This window comes from Triticum aestivum, chromosome 4A, assembly GCF_018294505.1.
Source record: "Triticum aestivum cultivar Chinese Spring chromosome 4A, IWGSC CS RefSeq v2.1, whole genome shotgun sequence".
Taxonomy (NCBI): Eukaryota; Viridiplantae; Streptophyta; class Magnoliopsida; order Poales; family Poaceae; genus Triticum; species Triticum aestivum.
In genome coordinates, this window is record NC_057803.1 from 36,314,009 (window position 1) to 36,324,945 (window position 10,937).

General features: G+C 43.9%; 1 protein-coding gene across 3 annotated transcripts; it reads right to left on the minus strand.

The window, feature by feature from the left end:
* Positions 1 to 2,034: 2,034 nt before the first annotated feature.
* On the minus strand, positions 2,035 to 8,420 carry LOC123084956 (sulfate transporter 1.2). 3 transcript variants are annotated; one of them, XM_044506499.1, is made up of 15 exons: positions 6,240 to 8,210; positions 6,028 to 6,140; positions 5,222 to 5,620; positions 5,063 to 5,111; positions 4,731 to 4,938; positions 4,435 to 4,609; positions 4,278 to 4,343; positions 4,077 to 4,190; positions 3,857 to 3,973; positions 3,633 to 3,759; positions 3,267 to 3,553; positions 2,987 to 3,177; positions 2,816 to 2,901; positions 2,647 to 2,723; positions 2,035 to 2,542 (listed from the first exon to the last, which is right to left on the minus strand). In XM_044506499.1, the coding sequence occupies exons 3-15, from the start codon at positions 5,573 to 5,575 to the stop codon at positions 2,399 to 2,401; spliced, it is 1,995 nt and encodes a 664-aa protein (XP_044362434.1). In that variant the 5' UTR covers positions 5,576 to 5,620; positions 6,028 to 6,140; positions 6,240 to 8,210; the 3' UTR covers positions 2,035 to 2,398. The 3 variants fall into 3 exon arrangements, with proteins under 3 accessions (XP_044362434.1, XP_044362432.1, XP_044362433.1); XM_044506497.1 differs by lacking the exons at positions 6,028 to 6,140; positions 6,240 to 8,210 and adding an exon at positions 8,228 to 8,420; XM_044506498.1 differs by having other exon boundaries at positions 6,028 to 8,210.
* Positions 8,421 to 10,937: the final 2,517 nt, after the last annotated feature.

Consider the following 10,937-nt stretch of genomic DNA (forward strand, 5'->3'; position numbering starts at 1 on the left):
TGATTTATCTGAAATTAATCTTTAAATTCCCGGCGCAACGCGCGGAAAATCACCTAGTATATAAGACACTTTAAATCATTAAAGTAGTGATCTAAAACGTCGTATATTAGTTTACAAAGGGAGTATATTTTATCCCCTTTATGACTTTGATCAATAGGCCACTTGAACAGCCATGGAAAGGATGAGTAACTGCATGCCTACACAAGGCAGCGTTGTCAATGATGTATTGCTGTGTTGTAATGTTGTGCTTCCCTCAGCCATGGATCAAATATTTGGAGGAAATCCTTACCAGCTCTAGTAAATAAATAGGTCTATTCTATTTGTAGGCTAGAGCTAATAATTTAGTCATGAGTTAACCTTGTGCGTTTTTTGACAGAGGGAACAGCAGCTGAACCCAAACCGCCACTAATGACAGCGCCTGAACTACAAAAAGGTTCTGCAAAAGCGACACCTCTAGGGAACAGTGCACAAGCGTTGTCGTCGCCGATCAACGGGTCTAAGGTTTCCGCCCTGGAGAAAGTCTGAACTCTCCGGAAAATGCCTTCAACAAGGGAGCGATTGACTGATTGACATTGCTAGGTACAACCAATGAAGGTCAGACCTAGGGTATTCACCTTGGAAATCGAGACTTGTACTCGAGTAGCACCAATAAAATTGAAGTCCCCTAGTGCCGCCGCCTCCGCTTGTTGAGGCTGTTGTTGCAAATCACTAATCAACTGGCTCACAGGCATCACACGTTCGGTTTGGACAAGAACATCGTCCCACAACAGAACCGTGCCCGCATAACGGCCTGTGAAGCATTGTCTTCATCGCATCCAAGACCATGCCTCGCCATTACTTAGCAGTCTCGAACTCAACATGAGCCATCGAGACCTTCTGGTGTTCCAATCGTAGCCACCTTGACATTTCCCACCTCTGTCAACATCGTGGAGATCACGGCGTAGATGGTGATGTCGACATACCCCATGGTGTCAACAGAAAGCGGAGCTTCACGATGTGCCCCTTTGAAGCTGCACAGGCTGATGTTTCCGAACGTGCACGACCGGATCCCATTTGATCCAGATGTCATCCATCAATGTGTGAAGACCACCGATGGAGGAGTCTGGAACTCGTCAGCAGCCAGATCGAGGACGACCAGCAGTAGGAAGATCAGCGAGTTGGATGGGAGAAGACCACTAGGGTCGTCGCCCTTCCTTTGTTTTCCCCGTCAGCGCGCCTCACACTGGCCAACCTCCACCTTATGGACTGCGCCTAGGGGAGCCCCCCACCCCTTCGGAGATAGGGCTTGCCGCCACCGCGGTAGAGGTCAACGGCAGGGGAGGCCACAACGAATGATGGCTAGCGGCAGTGCTAGGGCTTGGCTCCTGGCGTAACCCGGGGAGCGATGCCCCGGAGCGAACCGCTCCGTATTTTCTTCCTCCCAGTTAACCTTGTGCGTATGAGCCGATCTCATTCGAAGGAAGCGATTTTTGGTATATGCTGTGAAGCTGCCTGCGTACCTCTACCAAAATCTTGTGCTCGCCATTCAGGCATTGTGATAATGAATGTTGCAAGGACTGATGCGTGGAATCGGCCCGCCGCCAATAACGACGAGGTCAGCCCCTCCGGCGTGGGGGTGATCATTGATCAATATCCCGTTCGACCGGGAGCCTCTTATGTTTCTAGTATCTGGTGATGCATTAGCTCATTTAAGGTCGGTGCAGTGGAAATGTACTTGGTAATGAACTGTTCAAGTATGTTATGTTTGATGTTAATGTGATATTGTCATTTAATTATGCACTGAAATAGTTTAAATGCATGTTTGAAATGTGTGCAAAATTTTGTGCTTTTTTTTTGAGAGATCGGCTAGATGAACAAAGTTTAATTCCTAAAAAAAGTACTATGGAATTAGATTAGAGCATGATGAATACAATGAGGGATTAAGTTTTAGAGCATGAGGAATACGATGAGGGATTAAGTTTCAAAGCTAGAATGCACAAGCAAGCAACTCATCTTATCGGAGTAGTATCAGAACCTTTAGTGTATCCATTCCACTCAGCCAAATGCAAAACCTCTTTATAAAGCCTTGAAGTACAAACACTAACAAAATACAGTGGTACAGATCCAAAAACTGGACAAAAAAACCCAAAGATGGATCATCAAATAAACCTCCATCCAACTGCTCGCCGACGCACACCCCGAGCACGCACACTGATGATGCAGATGTCCAACTAGGCCACCATCTTCTCCTTTTTCTCCAACCACATCTTGCGAACCTGATGCGCCCCAACTCCACACACCTCCATTATTTACCTTTGCACGAACTATGCCGTGTACTTCTGTATTCCTTGATCTATAAAAATCACACCAACACATCTCTCTGCTTCTCCTGTACATCGCTTCGTTCGACGCGTCTTCTTCAGACGTTCAGGGCTGACTTCGGAGCAAATTTCTTCACTGCGTCGCTGACCGACAGGAATATTTTGTCGTCGCCGATGAGGTCTGTGAATTTCGCTGACCGCAGCTTCTGGATTACTGCCGGCCCGGGATTGGCGAGGATCAGCTGTAGTGGCACACATGGATTTTTGTTCAGTGATTATTCCATGAACATGCTTGCGGTAGCAGCTAGAAGTTAAACAATTCTGATCCTAGTTTTTGGTATTTTACCTGAATTTTGCGCTTTTCAAGTGCTTTCAGCAACTCTTCCAAAGCATGGATTCCACTTGTGTCGATATCAGTTACCGCTGTTGAAGAGTTAGTTGATCAGTGTTTAGCAATGAATAAATCAAATTTAATTTCCGTATTCTAAAATATAGTAATTCTATTGTCTCCTTACGAGATAGCTCAACAATGAGAAACTCTGTTTTGGACAACTTCTGTTCCTGCTGTTGTTCCTCCTCATCCCTCAGCCATCTCAGGATTCTGAAAATACGATAATAAATTACTATACTAGTAATGATGCCACTGAATAATATAAATTAGTAAATCTTGTTGAAAGGAAGTTTACCTCTCTTTAACATAATTGGAGTTTGTGAAGTAGATAGCTGAGTCCACTCTGACAATCATAACCCCGGGCACCTTGGTAGCTTCTGGGTATTGTTCAACATTCCTGTAGATCGTTGTTCTTGGGAGGTTGCCGAGTAAAGCTGTTCTCGGCCGTGTTACTTGGAGAAGAATTTTTCCAAGAGATATTGCAACCTATTTCATGCAAGATCCACAATCATCAACCATGTCAGTAGGAGAAATTCAGTTGTAATTAACATGACCGAAATTGTAGTAGCACGCACCGCAATGAGCAAGCCATACTCCACTGATGCAAATACGACCCCGAAGAATGCTCCTAGCAATGCCACGAAATCCATTTTATCAACCTTCCAGATAAGGTACGCCGTCTCATAGTCAACTAGGCTAACCACTGCATTTATGATGATGGAAGCTAGAATGGCATTGGGCGTGTACTTGAACAATGGAGTGATCAACAACAGTGTGAGCATCACTACAATTGCCATAACAACATTGGATACTGCTGTTTTGCAGCCAGCCATGTAATTTACTGCTGATCGCGAGAAAGAACCTGCAGCAAACATATCTTGTCAGTACAATGCTATATTTGCATGTGATATGTGGCTTTTCTCTACTAAATTAGCAATCACCTGTGGCCACGTAGCATGAAGTCATTGAGCCAACAATGTTCATGGTTCCTAGAGCTACCATTTCTTTGTTCCCATCTATTTGGTAGTCCTTCATGGCAGCAAATGTTCTTCCAATTGCGATTGCTTCCTGATAAAGTTTGCATTGGTTTTGACATATTGTTGGATATTCTAAAAAATCTATTCGGAAAAAAATGAAACTAAAAGGTCAATGAAGTTTTTGTTACCGTAAGGGCAACCATTCCAGCTACTACACCAATTCTGAATCCTTTCGCCAAGTATGGGCCAGACCAATATATGAGATGAAATGAAGGTGGATTGATGCCTTGCTTTATATCCTTGACCTGCGATTATCCAGTAATTGATCCACATTGTTATCTTCGACTAATTTTTTACAACTGAAGTTTCTGATGGCAAAAAGTTGCGAGTAGTCAAACAGCGACTTACAATTGCAACGCCCTGCTTGTCTGCATGGGTGATGAACACACAGAAGGTGGATATGACAACTGAAATGAGCGGGGCGATTGCAGAAACCCAGAAGAGCTTCTTATTCTTCTTGGCCTGAATTATTCCAATGGAACAGAATGATCATCACAAATAGTCAAGGGAACCAAGATGCAATTCTGAGCATGTAATATTTTATCTTACGATGTATTTGGTAGTTAGAAGAAACGCCAAGAAGGATGCGCCAATCAATATCGTCTGATAGTTCCACTGAATCAACAACGCAAGGGTAAGCTGATGAAATACCATTTTTTTGTCATCACAGAAGTAACAAAATAGAAAAAAGGTTGAATATCCTTACCCCATGGTGTACATTTCCCCATACTGACTCCATGACCGAGATGATATCAGACTTCTTTGTGAATTTTTTGATGCCAAGGAAGCCTTTGAGCTGCTGAAGGGCAATGGTTACGGCAGCACCCGCCATGAAACCAATGATGGCTGCATGAGACAAGAACTCTATGATAAACCCTAGCCTGCAGCAGATCGATCGAGTCGGGTCAGAGACTACGTAAAGCAGATGAACTTTTCTGGAGTTCATGCCAATATGACATCAGAAACTGCCAGGTCAACGGGCCAAGGACCACGGATGCTCACCTGAAGAATCCAAGCATCGCCTGAGTGATCCCCGCGAAGAATGTTGCGGTGAAGGCCAGCCGGCTGTACTCATATGGACTCTTGACTGGATCGATCTCTTCCTGGAGGAGAGTTCCAAGCAACAGGGACACGACGGCCACCGGACCGATGGCTATATCCCTGGAACTGCCCATCATAGCGTATACCAAAGGCGGAACGAAGCTACTGTCTGCAAAAGAAAATCAGCAAAAAACTCTCATCATCATTATATATAGTTGCAGACTTGTAGGAGCAAAACTGGAACTCTGAGATCTGATCAGTAATGAAAAAGCTAATAGGTATGTTGAACTTACACAGTCCAACATGTGCCGGCAGGAAAGCAAGCTTGGCATAACCGATGTCCTGGCGTAAGATGCCATCAGAGAGCACATGTCAGTCAGAGTACGTCGAAGGGCTGCCTGTGCATGCAACTACACTACACAAGAGAGCAGCTTTGATTTCTAGTTTGTTACCTGAGGTATGCAGAGGCTGGCGATGGTGAGGCCGGCGACGAAGTCCCCTTTGAACTTGCCGAAGCTGTAGCTCCTGGCCCAGTCCAGCACCGGGAAGAGGTGCACCAGGCTGAGCCACAGCTTCTTGGACCTCGGTTGGTCCTTGTACTCACGCAGCGGATCGTCGGCGAAGAATGTCTCCTTCACCCCATCTGCGAACTCCGCGAGGAGGCCCTTCGCCGGCGGGAACCCGACCTTGTAGCCATGGTGGTGGTGGTGGTGGGTGCTGTTGCTGTCTGTGTAACGGTGCGACCCCGTCTGGCTGGAGACGTCGCCGTCAAAGTCCTCGCCTCCGTCCGACACGGTTCTTGGCATTGTTGCCGACGTTGCTTGCACCTATGTGCAGATGGATACGTCTGTCTGGAAATAAGGCAGCGAGCGAGAAATGAGAACATCAATCCCTATCTACGTCGGGCGAGACAATTAGCATATACTGCGAAACTGAAGCTAACTCTCCATGTATTTCAGACGGAGAAATCATTAGTACTAGTCAAATAAAGCACACACACACACGCATGGACATGCATGACCATCCATCTGCATGCATGGTGCAACTAAGCTCTGAACTGAATGAAACAATTTACAGCAAGGGAAAACCAAGACCATAGGTGTTTTTCTTCGGAACTGAAGGAAGGAATCAGAAACTTATGCATGAACAACAAGAAATACAGTATATATCAAGAATGGAAGCAGCCAACACCACTGATCATTGCATATCATTCATAACCATGAATGAAGACTTGATGGACCAAGGAAAGAAAACATACACAAGGATGACACTCAGCCAAAGGCCTGCTGCTTTGTGTTGATTGTTCAGAAGCTAGGGAATGTCCATTATATATAGATGCAGAGAAGCTGCGGCCGCGATGAAGGTCAACCCCTATATTTTAATCGGAGGGCCAAGAGATAAGCTAAGCTGCAAATTATGAATCTGCGTCGAAAATCGCACCACATTCAGCATAGCGCAGGAAACGCCTACCCTAATGAATAGGTTATTCTCACAGCTCATCACTTGCTGAACTTGTAAATCATTTCTGCGAAAACAATCAAACGGTTTCAGTGACAGGTGACACAAGGAACAATGAAACTGGCTTTCAGCTCTACATGGGCCAGAGTGGACCTGAGCAAATGTGTGTGTGTGATGTGCCCAAACAGGGTAACTTATTAAGATATACTCCAATCTTCACCAAGTTGCAGTTTTGAAACGTTGCCAGTTTTTCTAGCTGATGAAAAGGGACGATTCCCTTCCTGTACCATCGAGTCATGCACACGTTGGCTTAATGCGCAATCAAACTCCGATGAAAAATAGAAAGTATATGACATAAAGGGGGCTAGACTTGTGCAATTTTGACATTTAGGCTTACCCAAATGCATGTGCTATGACTTCAGAAGCCAAACAGAAACTTCAGAATTCAGAAGAGCACTGGCCACTGAAAAAGCAAAATTGGGGGATTCTGTGGCTATTTTACCCTTCCGTATGCTTTTGCATGTTACACGCTCATCTTTGGCGTAGCTCTAGAAGGCGGTCAATCGATCAAGTTTTTTCTTTTTCTGCTGTACTGAACTATTTGACACCTTCTTAAAAAAAATCGAATTGAGGAACATCGCTCCCAATTTCATTCAACATGAAATTGATAATGTAACAGGGTTTTTGCTGGAAGGCTTCTTTACTGGACATCGACAAGATAGGAACGCCCGTTGTTTCAAGAAGAAAAGGAAAAAATGATCAAGTCGACAAGGAAAAAAAATACAATTCCTTAAAACGGAGTAGTTATGGACAAGTTCCACTACTAATGGCATATTGCAAGCTATAATAAGCTGCCTCTCACAGACTAGGCAGGCCGCAATAATGCAGTTGTTAACTCTAACTATGCACCGTCTGAACATGATCTGCGGCAGCAGAAGTACAGGATCAGACTGGAGATCGGCACAGTTAGTCATCGCGAAACCCGATCGTTCCATCAACTACTAGTTTAATTTCCCTTAATCAACTAGCAGTAGCGCCGGAAGAAAAATGGTCTGCCATTTGCATGAACCTGGTCAAAGAACCGATCGAAAGGCAGGCTAATGTGATGGGTTCCTGATGCAGGTGGACGGTCCTAAAATGCACAGCCGAGAGGCTGAGAGAGACCAACCGACGTGCTCCTCTGCCTAATAGATTCCATGCACTCTCGGTGGCTCTAATCACTCGCTTGCGAATGTACCTTGGCCCTGGCACACGTTGCAGCTAGCCTTTTCGTTCTAGTGGTGACCCAGTGGTGCTCTGCTATTTTCAATACAGTTTCAGGATAGGAGCATCTACAGTGTTCAGTAAGACAGTAACAGCTCTGTGTAGACCAAGTTCCACACATGCATGATAAAATGGCATTTTTCTACTACTCCCTCCGTTCCTAAATACTTGTCTTTCTAGAGATTTCAACAAGTGACTACATACGGCGCAAAATGAATGAATCTACACTTTAAAATATGTCTACATACATCCGTATGTTGAGTCCATTTGAAATGCCTAGAAAGACAAGTATTTGGGAACGGAGGGAGTAGAATACATGATGAAATGGTATTCATTCATGAGAAATCACAGGAACTCCGCTGTCAAAACCCAAAGATATTTCTTTCTAAAACCCATGATAAAAATACACAGCAGAAGAATAAGTCACCCTAGTGATCCGATCCAGTGACCCTATCGCACAAATCTAAGGAAAATGGTTCCGGTTTAACATTCCAGAAAGCATCTAGATCACTCAAAACTGAACAATGAAGGCCTGAAGAAAGAATACAAGCACACAAAGAACAGAGAGGAGGTGATAAACAAATGCAGGAACTAAAACCCTTTACGAACACGCGGTCGAAAAAGAACTTTTCCGTGGGGCTTTTTGCCTGCCTCGCTGTGCCAAAAGGGAAGGCAAAAGTTCGCAAAAAAATAAACGAAAGAGAGATCGAAAAGAAGGAGCAAGTGGTCTTTCTTACTGTGTTGTTCCTCTGGGAGCACCTTCGTGGAGCTCCGGACCTTTTCCTCCTGGCTTTTCCTGGGCCCCGCCAGTGTTCTGCTCGGACTATACCTTCCAGCAGATTGGATGGTGGAGGGTCGCCTCGAACGTGGACGCGATTGTGGGTCAGGAGGTCGACGACAGCGCCTTCATCACTATTTAAAAGATTGGGGGAGGAAGAAGCGAAAAGAGAGAGGGAGAGTGGGAGAAAGAGAGTCAAACAGTGTCCAGGTTCGATGAACCTGGTGTGGGGAGGCAGCGCAGGCGTGAAGAACGGGATGGGAGTTAACCACCTGCTGCCACGTTGACCTTGCTCGATAGTATTACGGCGAGTATTTACGGGTTGGGAGGCTGCCAGTTCACTGCCATTGCATGTAGGATGCTGTACTGGCGACAGCCGCACAGTGTGTTTGTTGTTGTAACAAAATCACAACATTTACTGTTTTGGTTTTCATTTTAGGCCAATTTCTCAGCACACCATGATTTGCGACACAAACTAATTCTTTTTTATTTTATTTTGAGTTGGTATCTAAACTTATTCAAACCATCAGTTGTCCTGTCTGGCAACCTGACACGAGAGACCCATTTGTCAATGTTCACATGGGTGCAGAGGTTGGCGTTCACTTGGAATAACACTAAGGGCATGTTCGGTAGCTCTCTGGCTTTGGGATGAGAACGAATGAGAAAACTCCGCGGAATTAAAAGGTTACATTACTTATATACTATGAATAACATTACGACAAAGGATGAGTATTGTAACAAAAGATGAGTTAGCTGTCAAGTGGGACCAACATTTATTTCAATATACTATATGTTTCACATGTGCATTCTATATAAAGCTCTAATTTTTGTATGGACATACCAAGTTGTCGTTCTGAGCAACTTATATTCTATAATAATGGATGCATATTAAAAATTAACACGTTGTTTGAAAATTTAGTAGAGATAACTGCATGCTCCGATCACCTGAAAACCTACGGGTTTTCTAAACACGATACAATCGGTACAATCGTAGATACTCATATATACGCACATGCACACTCTACCTCATGAGCACTTTCGAGATACTCAGCCGACACAACATTATGAGATTGACCAAGTCACCAAAGACACATCGTAGTCGCTGGGAACGTCTCCTCCCACTGAACGAACATCGTCGGTAAATTTGAAATAAATTCAGAACAATACGAGCACCAATGTTAAGTCTAGGACTTGAACCTTGGTGGGCTGGTTCCACCACACGAAAGCTAACCATCAAAGATAGTAGTTATTTCCTCCAAACTAACTTGTTTCACACTTCAAATAGCCAGAAGCCAACAATCTCATACAAAATTAACAAAGGAATGCGATGATCATTCAAGGAATCATGTGGTAAATTGTTTCATACTTAAATAATTCTTTTCGTTAATGGGACAAGCTGGGTGATCTTGATTGACAATGCGACCTTTTTTTTGGCATTGCCACAACCCGGAAGAACTTATTTGGACCCATCAATACGTAGGTATAACAGTTAGTTGGAATACTTGCTTTTAACAGAAGCGATCCCACATACCAATGATTACTAGAAAAATCCCCTTAGTTAGCTAGCAATTTATGACAGTGATAGTAAAGAAAACAATTTAACAGCAATCGCAAACTTATTAGCCTTGTATGAGAAAAATATAAAAAGGAGGCCCTATCATCTACACATCATTACATCATTGTGATGTACAGAATCATATTTATTTGACAAGTTTGAACCAATCCTTGATGTGTAAATGGTTATTTGAAATTAGAAAGCGCTCAAGGACTGGCATCAGATGGTGAGCATAAAATACCTCCAGCAACATAGCTTATCTGTAACTAAAAACCCAAGTGGCGGATCTCATTTCTGGCAGCGACTCATGAAGGTGAAAAGTATAGTTCACCAAATCACTGAAAGAATTGTAGGTAGATCCAAGACCTTGTCCTAGGAGGATGTCAAGAGTGGACTGATAAATCCAGCAGACAAATTCCCTAGACTGTAAGAAGATTAATGTACATAGGGTTAAGACTGAATGTTAATGCAATTCAGAAAAATCCCGTGGTCATACTGTGTTGAACAGTGGGACAAGTTGAAGATGATGGTGAATGATATTATTTTAACTGGTGGAGCTGACACAGTAAAGTGGAATCTTAGTGGCAAGCAAAGACTTTCTATGAGATAATTACACTTGCATGGCTGCAGAAAAAACTGACCTTGTGGGCTACAGATTCATATGGAAGTTGAAGATGCCACTAAAGATAATGATCTTCCTTTGGTTGATGCTGAAAAATGCATCTTGACCAAAGAAAATTTGCTTAAGAGGAGTTGGACTGGAAATAAGTAATGCCACTTTTGTGGGCATCCTGAAACAATTCAACACTTTCTTTATGAATGAATCCTTGCTCCTACGGTGCTTCTTCTTCTCCGCCGCCGTTCCACATCTCTCCTCTGGCCGCCGCACAGATACCATCAGCTTATACGGTGCTCACCATGCCCGGCAACTGTTCGGTGAAATGCCCATGCTAAATTCTTTTGCCCCTTCTTCTTTGAAGCAATGGATTCGGATATGAAGTACATATACGAACACTACATTGAGTTGTCAGACGGCTTGTCCGACGAGGAGGACTACACGTATGAGATGGCAATGATACAGGAGGTCCTTGCAGACGCGGAGCGTGCGGAGGAG